General features: G+C 40.0%; 4 protein-coding genes across 4 annotated transcripts; 2 read left to right on the top strand and 2 right to left on the bottom strand.

Moving 5' to 3' along the window:
* The first annotated feature begins 11 nt into the window (after positions 1–11).
* On the top strand, positions 12–2454 carry LOC115055702 (glutathione S-transferase omega-1). Its single transcript, XM_029521689.1, has 6 exons — positions 12–146; positions 796–904; positions 990–1212; positions 1306–1407; positions 1624–1730; positions 1994–2454. The coding sequence occupies exons 1-6, from the start codon at positions 119–121 to the stop codon at positions 2142–2144; spliced, it is 720 nt and encodes a 239-aa protein (XP_029377549.1). The 5' UTR covers positions 12–118; the 3' UTR covers positions 2145–2454.
* Positions 1531–6879, bottom strand: itprip (inositol 1,4,5-trisphosphate receptor interacting protein). Its single transcript, XM_029521688.1, has 2 exons — positions 6749–6879; positions 1531–4857 (listed from the first exon to the last, which is right to left on the bottom strand). Exon 2 carries the CDS (start codon positions 4787–4789, stop codon positions 3191–3193), a length of 1599 nt encoding a protein of 532 aa, XP_029377548.1. The 5' UTR covers positions 4790–4857; positions 6749–6879; the 3' UTR covers positions 1531–3190.
* Positions 6880–10310: 3431 nt separating this feature from the next.
* LOC115055374 (cholesterol 25-hydroxylase-like protein) lies at positions 10311–11126 on the top strand. The gene has a single exon (XM_029521117.1). The coding sequence runs from the start codon at positions 10311–10313 to the stop codon at positions 11124–11126; it is 816 nt and encodes a 271-aa protein (XP_029376977.1).
* Positions 11127–12135: 1009 nt separating this feature from the next.
* On the bottom strand, positions 12136–17033 carry fas (Fas cell surface death receptor). The gene is made up of 9 exons (XM_029521116.1): positions 16892–17033; positions 16158–16285; positions 15277–15411; positions 14766–14883; positions 14491–14561; positions 14264–14365; positions 14031–14074; positions 13667–13685; positions 12136–13479 (listed from the first exon to the last, which is right to left on the bottom strand). The coding sequence occupies exons 1-9, from the start codon at positions 16936–16938 to the stop codon at positions 13208–13210; spliced, it is 936 nt and encodes a 311-aa protein (XP_029376976.1). The 5' UTR covers positions 16939–17033; the 3' UTR covers positions 12136–13207.
* Positions 17034–19253: the final 2220 nt, after the last annotated feature.

The raw sequence follows: 19253 nt of genomic DNA, 5'->3' as shown, positions 1-19253 counted from the left end.
AGTACATATGCCTCAGGTCAAACTGCAGCGCTGTTCCGCCTTTTCTCTGGTGATCACAGACTCTTAGATTGGGCCAAGACGCTTTATTTTTGACTCCTCGTCCACCTCAAGTGCAAACATGTCTACTGAAAAGTGTTTTGCCAAAGGTAAGACGTAACGTTCAAGGACAAGCCATGCCTAAAAGCCCGCTGCGAGGTTGAAATGGCTTTACGGTTGAGAGAAACATCTTGTAAGGAGCCATCGGAATTAAATGTATTGCATTATTTATTGATGTAAACGTGGGACATATGTGTTTGTGTATATACTAAGTGTTTACGTGTAAAATAGAGGCGTGACGTAGTGCAACATATTTGAGACTGACCGCTCCTTCCAATAGTGGAACAAGGGAGTATTACTGTTGTTATTGTTGTTGTTGTTAAAACTTTGTCATTGTCAAATTATCAAGCGCCGAGGTCCTTGTACGTGTTTATTCCTTTATTCCTCTGTATGTATTAAAACCTAAAAAAAAAAAAATTAAGTAACCAATTTTTTTTATAGTAGAAGAGGCTTTATTTTTTTGCATAGTCATAGTGATTATGTAATCTCTTCAGTCCTGCTCAGAAAGCTGTAACAGAGACTTATTGAAAAAAGTTCAGTGCAGTTGTCGTTAGTTCCCACAAGTTGTTTTTTAATTGAGAAATTGTAAGGTACATTAATATTTTGTGTGTAATGTCTGCTTCCTGATCCAGCCTTCATTCACTACCTTTTAGGACGCAAGTCCTTAATTGCATTGTTTTTTTGTTTTTTCTTCTCCAGGAAGTGCAGCACCTGGTCCAGTCCCCGAAGGCTACATCAGGATTTACAGCATGAGATTCTGTCCTTTTGCTCACAGAGCCATATTAGTGCTGAATGCCAAAGGGATCAAGTAAAGACACACTCTAATACTTTATTTTGAACTGTTGAATTACTTTGCCTTTTGCTGAATTTTGCACTCTGCTTTTGTCCTATAGACACGAGATCATCAACATCAACCTGAAAGATAAACCCGAGTGGTTCCTTGAGAAGAATCCTCTTGGACTTGTCCCAACACTGGAAACACCTGCTGGTGAGGTGATATACGAATCTCCCATCACCTGTGACTATTTGGATGAAGTTTATCCTGAGAAGAAGCTGCTTCCATCCTCTCCATTTGGTAAAGCTCAGCAGAAGATGATGCTTGAGCATTTTTCAAAGGTATATTTCATAAAATCTCGCATCTAAATTTTGAAATTTTGTGTTGATTTCTACTGTTACCAGCACCAATTGATGCCACTGTTTTTTCTACAGGTTGTCCCGTACTTCTACAAGATCTCAACAGGGAGACAAAAGGGCGAGGATGTCTCAGGACTGGAGGGTGAACTGACAGAGAAGTTTGCCAAATTAAATGAGGCAGGTTGCAATGTTGAAAGCTATTGTTTCTTTACGCATTCAATTGGCATCTAAGTGCTTATTGTTTTTGCAAATAAATAAGTGAAATTTTCTATACAACTTTATTAAAAGTCAAAGGTAATGAGTGAAGTGAAGATTACAAATGTGTTACTCTTTAATGATCATACCTTTACAGTGATCTATCCAACAACAATGAAAATCATGTTTATTTAACAGGACCTGGTCAATAAGAAGACCAAATACTTTGGTGGTGATGCCATCACAATGATTGACTACATGATGTGGCCATTTTTTGAGAGGCTGGAGATCTTTGGACTGACACAGTAAGTAAAACATCTCTCAACACATAAAAAATAAATAAATAAATAAATATATGTTTTTTTGTTTTTTTTTTTTATTAATGGAAGCATTTAAAGCCACATAACGTCACTTTGAAGTGGAGCAAAAAGTACAAAATACATTACAAAATGCAGTACAAAAATAAAGCTGGAAGACTTCTTTGCTGTCTTTCCTTCATGACATCTAATGTGTCGGATTTTGTGTCAATAATGTGTTCAGTATCGATTTGATTCTATTATCTTTTCAGCTGCCTTGACAACACACCTGAGCTGAAGATGTGGACAGATTGCATGTCACAGGACCTGGCTGTCAAAGCCACCAGGCACAGCGTGGACATGTACAAGGGCTTTTATAAAACTTACATTGAGGGAAAACCCAACTATGACTATGGCCTGTAGAAAACACAGACCAGAACCTTGCACCATCCATTTATATGCATGTTTTCTTTATTTTCAAATGTTGCTTTAATAGAAATGTTATCCCAGCAAGTTAGTGAACATTTCAGGACTCAATTAGTCTTTATTTGGAAAATTTGATATTTGTTTTTGTAATTAGGGGCAGTATCAAATAGGTATAATGGGGGTGAGATGCAATAATTGTATGTCTCAAGATGTTTGCAAAAATGTGAAAAGTGTGGAAACTTCCAGCTAATTGTAAATGTAAATTTGGTGTCTCTTTTAAAAATAAATAAAATTATTTTTCCTGCCAGTGGGTGGTCCCATTTAATCAGTTGGAGCCCTTTTGAAAATTTGATATCAACAGTAGAAATGAAACGTGTGAAGTTTTTCTCTATAACAACTAGTGTACAGAAGACCTATTTAATAGCTGCCAGTGCATAAGCTATAGAATTAAAGAAAACAGAAATACTGCTGTGAGTAAAATTCAGTAAAAAATGTTCTGTTTAGACTTGTGTAATATTAGAGCTGTTTCTCTTAAAAAAATTTTGAAGATCATTGTCCTTCATGTTTCTTTAGAGCCAGTAAAATACATACACTGAATAGTACTCCTGATTGTGTGTTTGAGGCCTTTTAAACTTATTTTTATGCTTTAAAGCAGTTCTGCTTTTATAAATTACAGTATATAGCACACTAATGTGGTGCTAGATTTTACCAACATCTGAAGCCACTGTTAAAATGCTGCTTAGATATAAGACAGTGATGAGGGGCCATTGAATGGTTTGAGAATGAATATGTGCCAACACCAAATTATGAAATATCTCCTGCAGAAAAGGGGTTCATACCTCCAGTGTAGGCCCTCTTGTTTTTATATGTGTGGTTGTCTGTGCATAAAGCAGCTACATCAAACCGACTACATCTCTAGATGTCTGACAGATGTCTGAAACAGCAGACAGAAGAAAAAATTTGAAATAATTTCAGATGTGCTACTGCTAACATTCGGTGGTAATTCAGACCCTGGAAATGGCCCGTACTCATAACCTTCCATCTTAGCTGTGGTGCAAACCTCCATTTAATAAGTCAGGCGTGTACTCTTGTATTAGGACAGATGCATTTCTCAACATCTCCTGAAAATGCCTCACTGTTTTGTCATAAAACTCTGCCTGCAGCACCAGAGACCTGAACAAATTCATAGGCTCTGCTTTGCGGATTATTTTAGGAATCTGGATTTCTTCAGGTACTTTATTGTTCCCAATCAGAACATGATGAAGTCTCTTCTCCTGAAGGCTCCTCTGCAAGAAGGCGAGCACCTCTCGAAGCCTGGACTCCGTATTTTCAACGCCCCATGCAGAGGGTCTTTTACACAGCAACAAGTGCAATAGAGCAGTCTTTATGTGGTAGTTCGTAAGGGCGCTTCTCCCTGTGAGCCCCATCTGCTTTCTGTTCAGGAAGGTAATAATCTGGAGACAATGTAAATGGCAGGAGTTTTGTGGCAAGAGTTTAGTCAAATGTTTCAGCAAATTCCTCTCGTAGACAGCAAAAGAGAGGGCCCAGTGTGTATCTGGAGAGCTGTCATAATCTGAAGGGTAGTGTGAGACAAAATAAGCATCTGTATCCTTCAGCTGAACCACTGGTATTAAGTTCAACATGATGACTTTTCCTGAACGGAAACGGATCTTCAGCGCACCAGCCGCATCCAAGTTGCGAAAAGTGAGCTCGAAGTTATATTTGTGATAGATTTTTCCCCAGGCTTTCGTGACAGAGATCTGAAACCACTTCATGATTTGATCTTTGGCCAACAGAGGTGTGTCCTTGGAGCAGAGCAGTTCATCTACGCTGCTGTCCAGATTGACATCTTCAGTTATTCCATGCAACAGACACAGCATATCCTCTCCCAGATTGGCAGAGCCACAGAGGCACCCCTCCTCGCTCTCTCCAAGCCTAGTCACCTGAATTTTGCCGAAGCCCTGCATGTCTGGAGGCATGTCACTGTTAGGGCTGCACCACAGCTGGAACTGAAAGGAATATGGATCCGGAGGGGTGAAAGGCACTATGATGTCACACGTAAGAGGCTTGCATACCTTCCAAGACTCAAACATGCTTCCGATCCCGATAAAGTCCCCAACTTCCATGTCTACCTCCATGTCACACGTACTCCTGAGCGATTCCAGTAAATCGTCGGTAAAACCCTCGGCAAACTCCCTCACCCTCCAGTTTTCATGGGCTAAAGTGTGAGTACATTTGTCACAAAAGTTACTCAGGACATTTTTATCTAGTACAATTTTTTTGGCAGTCATGAATCCACTCTCTGAAAAGATGTCTTCATCCTCAGCTGGTCGAATTTCTGTGTCTGTAAGATCCATCCTGCACATCTCAATGGTGAAGAATATGATGAAAGACGCGGCACTCCAAAAGTACCACGTATAATCTCCCTCCACGGTGGGCTCTTCAGGCTTTGAATCAAGCTGTGAAAGGTCTCTCTCCAGCTTGGCCTTCTCCATTTCCAGCATCACCTCGTGCTCCCGCATACGAGCCATCAGCTCTTCATCCATGTCCTCCAGTGTGGTGTTCTCTTCAGGAAAGAGCAATGGATGGTTTAATATGGCAGCAGCCATTACCACACACACACGTGCAATGGCCCCCTGCATCGTGAGCTAGTTTTCAAACATGCATTGTGAAGCACTTCACTGATGACTGGGCAGCTGCAGCTCAGATGCTGAAACAAAAAAAAATAAAGAGGATTTAAATGAAAGACAAAAAAGGGCATTTGTAAACTCAAAAGACATATGAAAAGAGCAATGAAGCAGTTAGTTTTGTAGAGCACTCCACCCATCAGAGGGAGGAGCAGATTGCTCATCTAAATATAGAGGGGGTGGGCTGAGTGACATTTTTGTGCAGTATCAGACTGTGCAGCATGGGAGGAAGGAAGAGTGCGCCCTTTAGAAGAGCATTGCCCATCTCTCACAAACCCACCGAGAGCCAACACTGTCCCAGTAAGCATTTCACTGAAACAAGATGAATAAAGCTGCTCTCTCTGGAATACATGCTAACAGGGATTGTTTTCATACAATGAAATTTAGATCCTAAGTGAAACAATGTAAAAAAAAAAAATACACACTGCCTTTTTTTTATCCTGCATGTCATCAGATAACAGAGAAGTAATGCAATATACTGCACAAAAGAGGAAATTAAGTAAGTGTCTTGCTCAGACTTTTGGTGCACATGAAAGCACACTTAATATGCTTTGGGGGGGGGGGGGGGTGATGACAGATTGTCATCATCTTTAAAATAAAGGTGTTCATTATGTTTAGATTGGGACTTTGTGAAAGATTATTTAAACATTCATTGTGATCTCACTGTAACATCATGTGGTTATTAAGTGTTCTCAGTAGGGCTTGAGCTTTAACATGAAGAAAAAAAAAGTAATTGCAGTGCAGTAGTGTCAGGGAGCAGAAGGCAGGGAAACTTCCCATGACGTACTCACTGGGACATTGTCCAATACTTACATGGCTAAGTCCATCCAAACAAACATCAAGCCAAGAGTTATTATTTCCAAGTGATTTGAAATCAGATTGAAGTTCTGACTAATACAGAACATGAAAGCTCAATTTCACACCAAAATAGATTTCAGTTACAGCTTCAGGTCTCACAGAAGGACTCGGGCAGCAAGACCACATTTTTACACATTTTAAAAGCAGTTTTTCTTTAAATGCTCCAGCCGAAACTGGTCTGCTTTGTGTAGTGTTTTATAGGCAGATAAACATGTCGTACTTAGACAAGAAATTATTAGAAAACATACAGCTTGTCGCAACATCTGAAAATTTCCTCTGGCTGTAGAACATACAGTTCTTCGGTTTCTTAGATTTTATCGACAATGTGGTTACTTAATCGAAAAAATGGCCATTTGTTGCATCCTTCTTTTATAAGATAACTATGCGTTTAGTTCCAAACGGGTGTTGCGTGTCATACAGTACAGGCCAAAAGTTTGGACACACTTTCCTATTCATTTGAATGAGAAGGTGTTTCCAAACTTTTGGCCTGTACTGTATGCTTCTTCTAAAACTGCATGTCAGAGAAGAGCTTTCAGTTTTTGAAGTTAAAATAAAGTTCAGTAGCTTCTTTAGTGGAAGAAAACTACAGGTCTACATTTCACCTTTGGCCTAGTTGAGCAACATGGCATGTTGAGGTTTTTTCCACTGATGCTGACTACACCCATGAAGCTCGGGGTGTTGGTGTTGGGTGGGAGGGGGCAGTAAATGAGCAAACTGTCACTGTGACATGAGAAGTGATGCAGACATTTTCTGCTCCTCCTCCGTTTACTTGGCAACTGAATTGTGATCTAGTCATCACGGAAATATGGTGCATACAAAAACTCTTCCAGACACATGAGTCACATGAGATGTCGAACAAACGGAGTCTATGCGATGCTTTAAAGCAAATAATAATAATAATAAAAATAATAAGGATGATAATTGGAATAATAAACAGAGATCATGGTGCCAGGTCTCACTGCTGCTGCACCATTTGAGGACCATGTTGCCTGTTTGGACGCTCTCCGTCAGGAGGTGGATGAAATGAAACATGCGGTGAAATGCGGACAAACGTACCTTCGCGCTGCTTTCTCGGTTATATTCACGATGATGAATAAACTTCATGTGGCGGCGGAAACAGCTTCACCTTCAAAACGACTTGAAACCTCGAGTGAACTACTTCGCATCCTTTTGCTTTAAAAAGAAAAAAAATATATAGCATATTTCCGGACCGGCCGCTCCACCCATCCAGCCGGAGTCCGCCCATCCGACCCCAAACAGAACCTCCGGCCCACAGCTTTAAAATGTGTTTCCGTCGTAAATCCTCAATTGATAGAAATGTTTCTGATGCCAAAGTCGAGTATCGGAGCAAGGGTTAAATGAGCTGCATTTCCTAAAATATCTATCTAAACATGAACCAATCTATGCACTGTATTTGTTCACTTGTAAACAAAAAACAAACAAAAAAAAGGTTAAAGACAAGGGGTGAAAGTTACTGACATCATCATCATATTTTACAAAAACACTGCTTTTGGCTTTATTGACCAGTGCAATGTTGTGTTGTTTAATTTTTCAAATTGTAAGAAAGCATAGACGAAAGAAAAACGTGTTGACCATAATTATGAAATTGTGATCCTTTGTTAGTAGTCTTAAAATTCACTTTAAACTCTTCGGATGTATTTTTTAAAACTATTACAATCTCCCTCTTTAATCTTTATTTCCTCTTTTATCTTGTTGTGTCTAACCATCTCACACTTCCTGAGTATTTCCCGCCACCCAATGTCCTCCCCCTCCGAGAGTATTCAGCGGTTTGTGTGCACTGCCAGTTTACCCTCCGTCTCAGAAGCATGCAGTCCAGCATTGTGTCAGTTAGTTAGGTAGTCAGTTTCTTAGTCTTTGGTTTGTCATTGGTTTCACCAATCCATAAAAGGGCAGAAGAAACAATTTGAAACAGACAGGCCTGATTGGCTCAATGCATGAAATACAGTGTGGAAGGCGCACAGAAGTACAACATGAGAAACCCACAGCAATAATAAAAAAGACAGGCTTATTTACAAGATGCCCTGATTACAGGACATCACATTTGGTGGGTTGCAGCGCTGCTTTTGGTCTTCTCTAAAGGCTACTGGAAGGTACCAGTTGAACTCCTTGTGTGGAGGGTGTGAGGGATCATTCACAATCTGTTAGGGTTAGGGTTACCCTAACAGATTGTGAATTATTTCTTCCCTTTACATTGAGATTGCCACACCACATTGACAACCTCGAGGACAACCTTGTTGTCAAGTTCGCTGATGACACTACAGTGGTCGGTCTAATCTCCAGCGGTGATGAGGCTCCCTACAGGGACGAGGTTCTGAAGCTGGCAGTCTGGTGCTCCGAGAACAACCTCGTTCTGAACACCAAAAAAAACAAAGAGGTCATCATTGACTTCAGGAGGCACAGCACTGACCCAGGCCCCCTTCTCATCAACGGCGAGCGGGTGGAAAGGGCCCACACTTTCAGATATCTCGGCGTTCTCATTTCTGACAACATCTCCTAGTCAGAGAACATCACCTCCATCACCAAGAAGGCTCAGCAGCGGCTACACTTCCTGAGAGTCCTCAGGAAGCACAACCTCAACTCCGACCTGCTGCTGACCTTGTACCGTTCATCCATCGAGAGCCTGCTGACATACTGCATCACAGTATGATACGGCAGCTCCACCGCTGCCGACAGGGAGAGGCTGCAGAGGGTTGTCAAGGCAGCACAGAGGATCATCGACTGCCCGCTCCCCTCCCTGATGGACATATACACCACCCGCTGCCTCAACAGGGCTAGAGACATAGCCAAAGACAGCTCTCATCCTGGCTCCATTCTGTTCAACCTGTTGCCCTCAGAGAGGCGCTACAGAAATATTAAGACCAAGACAAACACACTCAGGAACAGCTTCTTTCCCAAAGCTGTAACTCTCCTCAACTCAGGCAGTCACTGAGTTTTTCTCTGTACATTGTATATATTGTAGATATGCTCTACATCTCAAATGTCCTACATTTTGATATTTCTTTATAGTTTCAGATGTTTTACATTTCTGATATTCAGACGTCTTCATTCTGATACTTTTCTAGTTTTGTTTCATTTATTTATTTATCTCATTTTTCCAATCTTCTTGCATTGATAGTGGTGGCCCCAATTTCATTGTACTATGTATAATGACAATAAAAGCGATTCTGATTCTTATAATAAAGGTTAGGATGTCCTCCACTAAGGTTCTTGGAAATGTAGAGATTAGATTTCCATCATTTATTTTTGTTGCACTTATGTAACAGATGGAGGCGTTGATAGCAGAAGATAGCATAGAAGATAGCAGATGTGCTCAGTATTCACAATAAAGTTATGAATGCTGTCAATGTACATGCCAAGATATTTAAGTGATCTTCACAGTTTGATCACTGATCACAAGAGGCCCCACAGTACTTAGCCTCTAATGTGATACAACCTGTCCTTCCTGTTTTGACCTTTGTTTTTGTTAGATCTGTACACCTGATTTTTATTCTGTCCTTGTGCTCTTTAAAGATCATTATCTCTGTGAGTCCTCCATTTTAAATTCTTTCACTGTGTTCGTGACATGTGCACGTTTTTGCCATGAGTTCAATAGTTACAGTACATCCAAATCATACACAAATAAAAACCATTTTTTTTGTAGCAACCTGACGTGTTATTCTACAGCGGGGCGGATATGCAGTACGATAAAGCTTATGATGGGGAGTAAAGGGTTAGAAGAAGTGAAGAGAATAAAAACACAACTAGTCAAATCTTCATGTGGAAAATTACAGCTAATAAAATGTGGATGAGATTTACTCTTTCAAGAGTTACTCACATTTCGAAAAGTTAATTAGGTGGTGGCTTTAAAATTTCGTGTGGACAAACTTTCCTTTCATTCCGTTAGTTTGTTTTTTTTTTGTAATCGTTTCATCATTAGAAGGTTTTTGATGATGGCAGTGCAGGTAGTCAAGTTGTTAGTGTGAATACCAGTGTACTGGGTCCGACTCTGACCCAGTACACTGGTATTCTCTGACCCCCTAACCCTTCTTTCTCTCCATACTTCCTTTCCACCTTTGCCACTTACTGTCTGAATAGAGGCATGAAAAGTACAAAAAAATACAGAAAGAAAAAAGAGGTAGTTTAAAGTAATTTGATAAAGCTTAAATCCTAAAGGCTGTTTTTTCACTGCTCATGGGTCCTAATATGGTTTACACTCGATTTTTTTTAGCAATTTTCTTTAGCAGCTACAGTATTAATGGAAAACATCATGTGTCCACAAGGCTAGTGAAGCAAAGTCAGACCAAAAAACAAAACGTGGGTAGGAGACAAAAGCCGACTGATCTTATTGTTCATAAGAATCACAACACAACACAACTTTAACCTTTGAAGGCAGAAATCCGGTGACTTACAGATATAAAAAAAACCTTAACATTTTCCCATCCGCTGTAGAACAGCAACAATTGGCCCTTTTTCACCCTCTTCATCAAAGTGAATGTGAAAGTTTCCTTTGGCAATGGAACATGTAAAAATAACCCAAGGGGAACCCTGTCCGGATATGATGTAATGGTGCTCGTCCCTTCTTAAAGTAGGGACATGTAAGTCTTTTGATACTTTGAGGATGACCCAGTCAGACAGCACAGAGACCTTTTTTCTGCAGATTCTGTGGGACAGGATAAGAGAGAAGCAGAGCTTCGTCTCATCACCATGTTTTCCCGTTGTGTTTTCTCTCACAGTTTATCTGGGCTGCTGCTTTCCTTATTTCTGTCTGGATTTGCTGAGCTCTAGACTGGCTCTGGTACGTCGCTTCAAGATCCAGACTCAGAGCAAAGTGACATGGGCAGCGACTTGGAGATGTTTGTGGAAAGTCATTCGCAGCCATGTGTGCTTTATTTTTCCTCTCTCTGTTGTTCACTGGTACTTGAAGCCACCACTTTCCCCCAGAATGGCACCGGCAGTGCTGGTTGTTGTTCGGGATGTACTGGCTTGCCTCCTCCTGTTTGACATGCAGTACTTTTTTTGGCATCTGCTGCATCACAAAGTAAACAGGTTGTACCATATCTTCCACAAAGAGCACCACTTCTACACGGCCACCTTTTCCTTGGCGACAGAGGACACAAGTTTCTGGGAGTTGCTGACCCTCAGCTTCTTTGCAACACTGAATTCTGCACTCCTCAACTGCCATCCACTCACGGAGATGCTCTTCTTCGTCATTAACATGTACCTGTCTGTGGAAGCTCACTCAGGCTATGAATTTCCCTGGTCTCCACACAGGCTGGTGCCCTTTGGCCTCTACGGTGGTGCTCAGCATCATGACCTCCATCACCTTAAATTCAAAGTCAACTATGCGCCTTACTTCACGCACTGGGACAGACTCTTTGGCACACTGCAAACAGAGAAGAATTCAAGAAGCACAGAAACATCAAAGAAGATGTGACAACTATTTGTATGTTGACAGACTTGACTTGATTTATGAACTGCAGTTTATTAATACATATGTCACAGTACTTTTTAAGAATGAGGGAAAAGTTTAAGTGAGTCTTGTTTTTTTCAGTTGTTGTAATGTAAATGCCATGAAATTAAGCTATTGAAAACATCCATTCTCCATAATATTTCAGTAGGGTTTAAGAAGTACTGCTTAAGCCTACTAAACATTAAATCCACTGACTATAATATTAATTTGTATTTAACTATTCAATTTACAACAAAATTCTTGTTGTGACATATTGTGATTTTTGCTGTATTTATCTTCCAGTTTACTGGATTTATTAAATTGATGCTGAACTCAAAATAATAACAATAATAATAATTCTTTTCATATCAGAGCTTGGTGATCATTATAGTTATGCAGAGATCCAGTTAACAGGTTTTCATTATCATTTTTTATTGCTTAATTTGCCCACTACTCTTTCTAGCTGTTGGCACACTAAAGGGGATATACAGCCAGGGGAAATAACCAATTTTTTCACCACATCCTCATATTTTGGAGATCAAAGTGAAGTTATTTAAAAATATACTGCCACATGCCAGACCTTTGCAATCAGAAATATTCTGAAGTGAAGCAAAGTTGCAGCAGTTCATATCCGGACCACTTTTACTGACACTTGACTATAAGGAGCTAGTACTGTAGTGTGCAATTCTTCCATGCAGCCTCATCGTGACGTAATATTAATAATATTAATGATGATGAAATCTAAAGAATGTATACGGACAATTTTTTGTTTTGTTGTTGTTGTGTTACAGCTTATCAGACTCTGCAAACAGAATTATTTCATGCTATGGACACAAGTGTGTCCTTCATTACGTTTTTCATTGATTGATATAACGAATAAATGCACATAAAGCTGCCTTGTCCATAAAAATATTCAAGTGTGGAACTGCTGCAAAATTTAAATCCCACCAATTTGAATGTTATTACAATTTACAAACATAATTTTTATGAAGCCTTTTTTTTTTTTTTTTAGATTTATTGTCAAATGTTAAAAGCTGTCAGTAGCATGGTAGTGAGAAATTTAAGTAGACATGGTAAGAAACAGACCTAAAATAATAGGGTTGCAAAGATAGGCTTTGTTCCAGGACACATAAACAAGTGCTAAAATAATTTTCAGATCACAAAGAGACCAGAGACCTTATTTTCATCAGTTTATAGAATCCAGACTTCTTATCAGTGCTCACTGCTTGAAAATGTGGAACTTGAACTGAGCAACGAAACCACTATAAATAAAAGGGAAATTTTATACAGCATTACTGGCAGTAGGTCACTACTTAGAGCTGCACTGGTTCTTCAACTTGACAACGAATGACCTACAAATTTAATTAATTAATGGTTTAACTAATATCTTCATTTAAAAAGCTGCAATTTGGTCCTGCTTTTATTATTTTTTTTTTTTTTCCATCTTATCCCATATTCAGATAAATACATTTTTGGGCTGTTATTTCATGTAATTTTATTACAAGTAAGACACACACACATTGAGTGGCATACACAATCAGACACACCTCTGCCCCTGTATGTGAGAGTACAAGTTTTCTGTTTTCTGCCATTACAAACGCTTTTCTTTTTTTGTGTGTGTACTGAAGCAACACAAAAACACCCAATTTTATCTTATTCCTCATAAACCGAAGAACTGAATAATTTCTTGTATCCACAAACAGTTCCAGGTCTATCAGTTTTGAAGAGTTCTGCACAGGCGTTCTCTTGGATTCTGGTATGGAGTCACTGCAGTCCATATGTAGACTCTGCTTCTACTACAATGTGCCCCCAAAACCGAAACCCACACAAGCACATGGAGAACATGCAAACTCCACTCAGAAAGGCCCCAGGCCCGGGGACCAAACCCACGACCTTCTTGTGAGGCAATAACACTAACCACTATTCCACATCTGTATGATGTGTTCACAAAATAAGGCAGCTCAGGATAACAGCACAGATGGCACATAACTTCTTATTTACAATCTCTGATGGCATTTGAAACATGTTAGCACGGATTGATATGTTTTGAAATATGCAAATGGAGTTTATGCGTCATTCTTTAACTTCATCATCACCTTCTCTGCTATGCCCCTCCTCCCAGTACGCTGAAGAATTTTGATAAATTTTTCTGAACTGCCCGAGCCCTCCTTCTCCACCCACATCCTTAGTAACTGGAGAGTCTGCTCCCGACTATTATTTGGGTAGTCCAGTTGACAAGAATCAATTGCAGTTGGCGGCATGCCACTACGCATTGCTATATCCTTTATAACTGCCCATCCACAAACATCTGCAATGTCAGGCAGGTGATGCTCGAAATCTGAAATGGAAAGACACCAGCAACAGAGATTAATGCCACAAAGTCTGACACAAAGTTTACTCATCTTCTTGGGGGGATTTTGATTGAAGGGCAACCAGAAAATGTTGCTATTGTAAAGGCATAAATAGAAATTAGAGTTCTAATTTTAAATCAGTTAAAAACGTTCAAGGATACTTTAAGTTCTTACCGTCAAGACATGGCAACTCCTGGCGAGAGAAAGCAGAATGTTAATATTTTCAACAGCACAGTGTAAAATAAACTGCTCAAAGAAAATGTAGAAATATGTCACAGCACAACATTACTGATACAAAACAAACACAACAAGGAAACAACGCGGTGTAGATAAAACTGCCTAAGCTAACTTCACAGACACAAAAGAAATATAACAAGAACACTGACAAGATGACCAACCTGTAATTCTTACAGAAAGAGGAAGCTATGTCAGCATTAGAAGAAAGACAGGAAAGTGCTTATCATACATGTATGCATGTCTGTGTTACAGAAGAGATTAGACAAAAGTAGACAAAAGCAGGACAAAACAAGACACTCACCTCATCCTCTCTGGAAGGGGAAGGCTGAAGTTCAGATGTTTGCCCTAGTGAGAAAATATTCAAAAAATATATTTTTTTAATTGTAAAACGATTTGTTTTAAAAATACAACAAAAACAGAGGTTCTGAATTTGAATAATATTATTACTATGCTTTGGGATTGTACTGAGAAACACATGATGTTCTGATGCCCTCTACTGGTCATATTATGCTTGTTGAGTAGTAGCACACATACTTGATTTTTTCCGCAGCCAGTACCATACCAGTGCTAATCCAGCAATTACAAATACAATGAGAACTACAGCAACAATGCCGCCGATCATTCCAGTATTTTTCTCTGAAACACAAGGATTACATTTTTTAATCACAAACTAAATGTACACAATCTTTTTACTGTGCAAATATTCTACATGGATACCTTTATGATTATATCAAATGAAGCACTGATTAACTAAAATTTACCCTCAGTTTCAGGATTGCAGACCGTATTATACATGTATGTACAGGCTATTTTGACACCCTCAGCACCACACCTTGGACCAAAAGACAAACAAGTATGAGTGATGGGATAAATGACAGCAGCGAATATTGAAAAATGGCTTCTTAAAAAGACTGACTTTTATGTTAGAGAAGCATAGTAGTGCCACAACAACACAGACATGACATTATGTTAAAAAAGCCATACATATATGTTCTACAGAGTGTTTACAGATAATATTTTGAGTAGCAAAACTTACTTTTTACAAGGGGTGCAGAGATGGCAAATGTCTGTGCCGCTGGTGCAATAGTGATCCATTTTACACTGACATTTAGCGTCCTGAGCACGGGTACAGGGTTCAGCCAGCATGAGGTTAGCTAAAATGATAATAAAACCACAGAGCTGATATTAGGGGGAATAGTATTTTTCTTAAAAAAAAAAAAAAATACAGATTTTGTTGTGGTATATAACAGTGAACATTCCACAGCGACACTGAATCCATTTAACCGCTTTTTCAGGGACTTGTCCGTGAAGTCTTCCTGTTATACACAACAGAGCCATCAGAAATGGCCCTATCATCATACAGGTCATCAGTCATGTAGCATTCTGGTTCCTCCACTTTGACAAGTCAAAAAGTCTGCTGTGAACCATGCCCCAGTCCATTAAAGTTTATACAAATGTGTTTTGTTTTTCTTTATCGTCTAGTTTTGTGTTTGTTTGTTTTTTTGTGTATGGGTGATAACCAAAAAATTGTTGTATTTTTGTTTTACCATTTGGATGGTCACAGGATGTGCAAGGTTGACAAGACGTCTGGGAATTAGGGTGGGTGTTGTACGTGTTATGTTCACAGGACTCGCATTGCCCATCATTTGGGGTTGTTTGGCAGTGACGCACAAGTCGCTCACCTAAAGGATGGGCACACATGATCCAGAAACAGAGAGAAGAAAATAGTTAGGTTATTTTTCAGCAAATTGATAATATGCAGGGTACAACATTTTTGTATAATGAAACAACACAAAATCTGTTGTTGTACTTTCCTTCAAGTCAATCTGAATTCATCTCATTCCTCTCATAAATAAAGTACCATAAAACTAAAATGTTATGGGAAACTCTCTTGCATTGATACCTTCTGCCATAGTAAACAATCTTGTGTCCGCCACTATATGCACATTTTCATTAAGTATGATTAAGCAAGGCCCTGAAATATGAATGACAATTTCACTTTCTGGATTTTTCTCTACTCGTACTATTTTATCTTTTTTTTTTCCTGTGCAGGTGTGTTGATGCTGGATCATTTTATCTTGATGGTAATATCCTTTACTAACAACTCTAAGGCATCTGAAAGTTTTCAATGAGCCCCAGCAAGACAATAAAAAAAAAACAAAAAAAAAAACTAAACCCAAACAAACAAGGGTGGCTAAATTCACTGATTTAAACTTTAATCTTGTGCCTTCCAGACAGAATAATTTCACATGTACTGAAGCCAGACGCCCCATTTCTGCTTCTGTCTGGGGTTTCTGCCTCTTAAGGGAAGTGTTTCCTCCTGTCGACGAGTTCATGATTTGTTGGGTCTCTTTCACAACTCCAGGAAGAGTTTGGTCCATGTAAAGCTCGTGATTTGATTTGAATGAAAATGGCAGATGCCACATACCGGCCGCACAGAGACAGCAGGTCCTCCCCTCGTGTGTGTAAGTCCCATCCTGACAGCCGCCCTGCCTCCTGAGCCGCCGGGGTCGCTTGGCCGGCTGCAGAGCTGGACTCGTCACTGAGGAGAGCACCCTGAGAGGAAACCAAGCAGAAACTGAAAGTACTGACCGGGCCCGAATAAAAGTCCCGTAGATCCCTTCGTACGAGCAGCCGCAAAAATTCAAAGCGTGTGTGTGTGTGTAGCAGCCTGTTTTTTGTTTTTGTTTTTTTTCCGGTAAGGAAAGCTTCCCAGAAAGTGTTACCAACGAAGAAGACAATCACTGAGCCTCCCTCCCCCCATCACTTCCGGTAAACAGCAAAAATAAACGTTAATAAACACATTTGTCAATTAAAACAAAACAAAACAAAACAAAACAAAACATGGAGTCTACGGTCGCGACCGAGAAGAATACATAATTGACTTCGGGAAGTCAGCATGGGAAAGCCCTCGATATGAAGGGCTGATCCAAAGCCCCTACCCCTCGTTACGCCCCCTACCCCGGAGTGGAAACGGGATCTGGGACACTATTTAGGGGCAGGGGGTGTCCTGGGGCCGGGCCGCTCCCTGCTCACCGCGCTGACCCGTCCAGGGCAGTCGTTTCAACCGCCAAGCTTGAAGAAAGACTTCAATTCGTCGTCATGTTTGGATGGAAAAGCGTTAAAAAGGTGTGAGTGAGCCTCATCGGCCCCCGAACTTACAGGTACACACAGGAGCACAAAGCCAGCCAGCACAGGAGCTTCTCCATCGCTGATCCGTGAGCTGCGAGCCGCTCCTTATCGCCCCATTATCGGATACTTCTCTGAGACAGAAGGGGACTTCAACCGGCTTAACCAGTTTCGGTTTTGCATCGGAACGGAAGTACGGCGTTTTTATTTTTTTTATTTTACATGTCACAACAGGCAGTTGTCGACATTTCAGTTTTAATTTCTTTTTCATTTTTGAAACCATTTCAACTGTATTACAAAAGTATAAAGAAACCTTCGTCAATAAAATATTCCTGTCTGTAAGAGAGTTTGTCATTTCTCATATTGATTTTATTGATACAGTACATGATACATCTACTGTACTCCAACATGGTGGAAATGTTGTACTTGAATATCAGCGCATGTGTAAATTTAAAACACGGTTTTGTCTGTGAAAGGTCATAAAATGTCAAAAAGAAATGTCAAGCACACTTTCTTGGGGCTTTAGTCGTATTTGATTTGCCCAGCAGTTACAGAATATTCAGGTTTCATCTATGTGTGGAGGGAAACACATTTTCAATGCCTCGTCTCCTTCGCTTTTTGAAAACAAGAAGTCCCACTACTGACTACTAGTGCCACTACTAGTGATGTGCGAGTCCTGAGCGAATCGTTCAAAACCCAGTCATTTGAGTCAACGAGTCATCATATATTGTCTGATCTAACTCATTCACACACGTGTCCCTGCTACAGCTAGATAACTGCGAAGAAGAGACCACGCAGTAATGTAACTGCATCTGTATAGAAATATCAAGCGACCTGACATGTGAGCACTCATTCGCAGTGCCCCTGTCCCATTCACAGGATGAACTCACCCACTTGAATCTTAATGCATTATATTTTTTTAATGGTTGCATTTCTATTAGCATTTATTTTGTTAGATGTTAGAGAGAGAAAACAAATGTTTCCTCTTTGTGGACTGTTGATTTTTCAATCCCTTTTCACAATGAAATGGATCATTTTTTCCGTTTCAAATCTGAGGTTTTGGTGGTTTGGGGACTGGGAATAGATGGAATTTGTGTGGACAGTGTGTAGGTGGGTCAGTGGGTGACTGGTCCAAGGACTCAAAGGACTCCGAAACCCCAACCTCTTTGGTGAGTGACTCATATAAACTAGTCAGTAAAAATAACCATAAAAAAAAAGTCAAAATGACCTTTGACTACTGCCACTAGGAGGTGGTATTACTCTTCAGTGTGACATCTGCTGGAGACCAGACAACATGTTGTATGTGCATCTGTACGGAATTATCAACTTAATCGCCTTGTTTCATTCGTTCATTCAGTCATTCATTCATTCATCTTCTACCACTTATCTGTTTCTGGGTCAGCGATGCTTTTGGAGCCAATCCCAGCTCACACTGGGCGAGGGCAGGGTCTCCCTGGACAGATCACCAGTCCATCACAGGGCCAACACACAGAGACAGACAGACCAACAAACACTCACACTCACATTCAGACCAACGGACAATTTAGAGTCACCAGTTAACCCAAACATGATGTCTTTGGACGGTGGGAGGAAACCCACGCAGGCACGGAGAGAACATGTCAACTCCACACAGAAAGGCCCCAGGCCGGGAACTGAAACCATGACCTTCTTGTTGTGGGAGTACAGCACCGGCAATAGCGTTTACATCTGCATTTATTTTGCATGGTTAATTGATTTTGTGTGTGTTAGTTAGAGAGAGATAATACATATTTCCCCTTTATTGGTTGTTGATCTTTCACTGTTTTTCCACAATGAACGGGGTGATTTTCCTGTTTCAAATCTGTGGTTTTGGAACTTGAGTGCATGTGGATTTCAGGGTGACTGAACCAGTGAAGGATCAAGTTCCACAATGCTATCTCTCTTGATGTAGTCAAAGTTTGTTTCTTTGGTTGTTTTTTTTTATATAATTAAAAAAAGCAGGTTTTATTGCAGCAAAAAAGGTCTAATGCTTGTGGTAATAATTCCTATTTCATACCAGAGTGTCATAAGAGAAATAGTACAATCGCAGAAATAATTCTCAACAATATCTGGATAACTCATGTTTTTGATGCACTCCATTTAAATGATTTCCATATTATAATTTCCTTAGCAGCAGTCATGCATTTTAGGATACAGATGTTTGTAAGGTACCCTGGGTGAGGCTTACAATTGGTTATGCATGTCTGTCTTTTTCTCTTTCTGAACAGGAAAGTGACCGAAGAAAAATGACGAAAGATGATGCAGGTGAACATCACACAGATGGATAGCTGCTTCCCCAGTTCAATCAGCTACCCTTGGATAATGTAATATGGTTGTAAACATGGTCTTCAGTTGAAGTTGCTTTGGATTGAATTAA

Source organism: Echeneis naucrates, chromosome 15, assembly GCF_900963305.1.
Source record: "Echeneis naucrates chromosome 15, fEcheNa1.1, whole genome shotgun sequence".
Lineage (NCBI taxonomy): Eukaryota > Metazoa > Chordata > Actinopteri > Carangiformes > Echeneidae > Echeneis > Echeneis naucrates.
The sequence above is the reverse complement of the archived record's forward strand: the minus strand, read 5'-3'. Positions and strand labels throughout refer to the sequence as shown.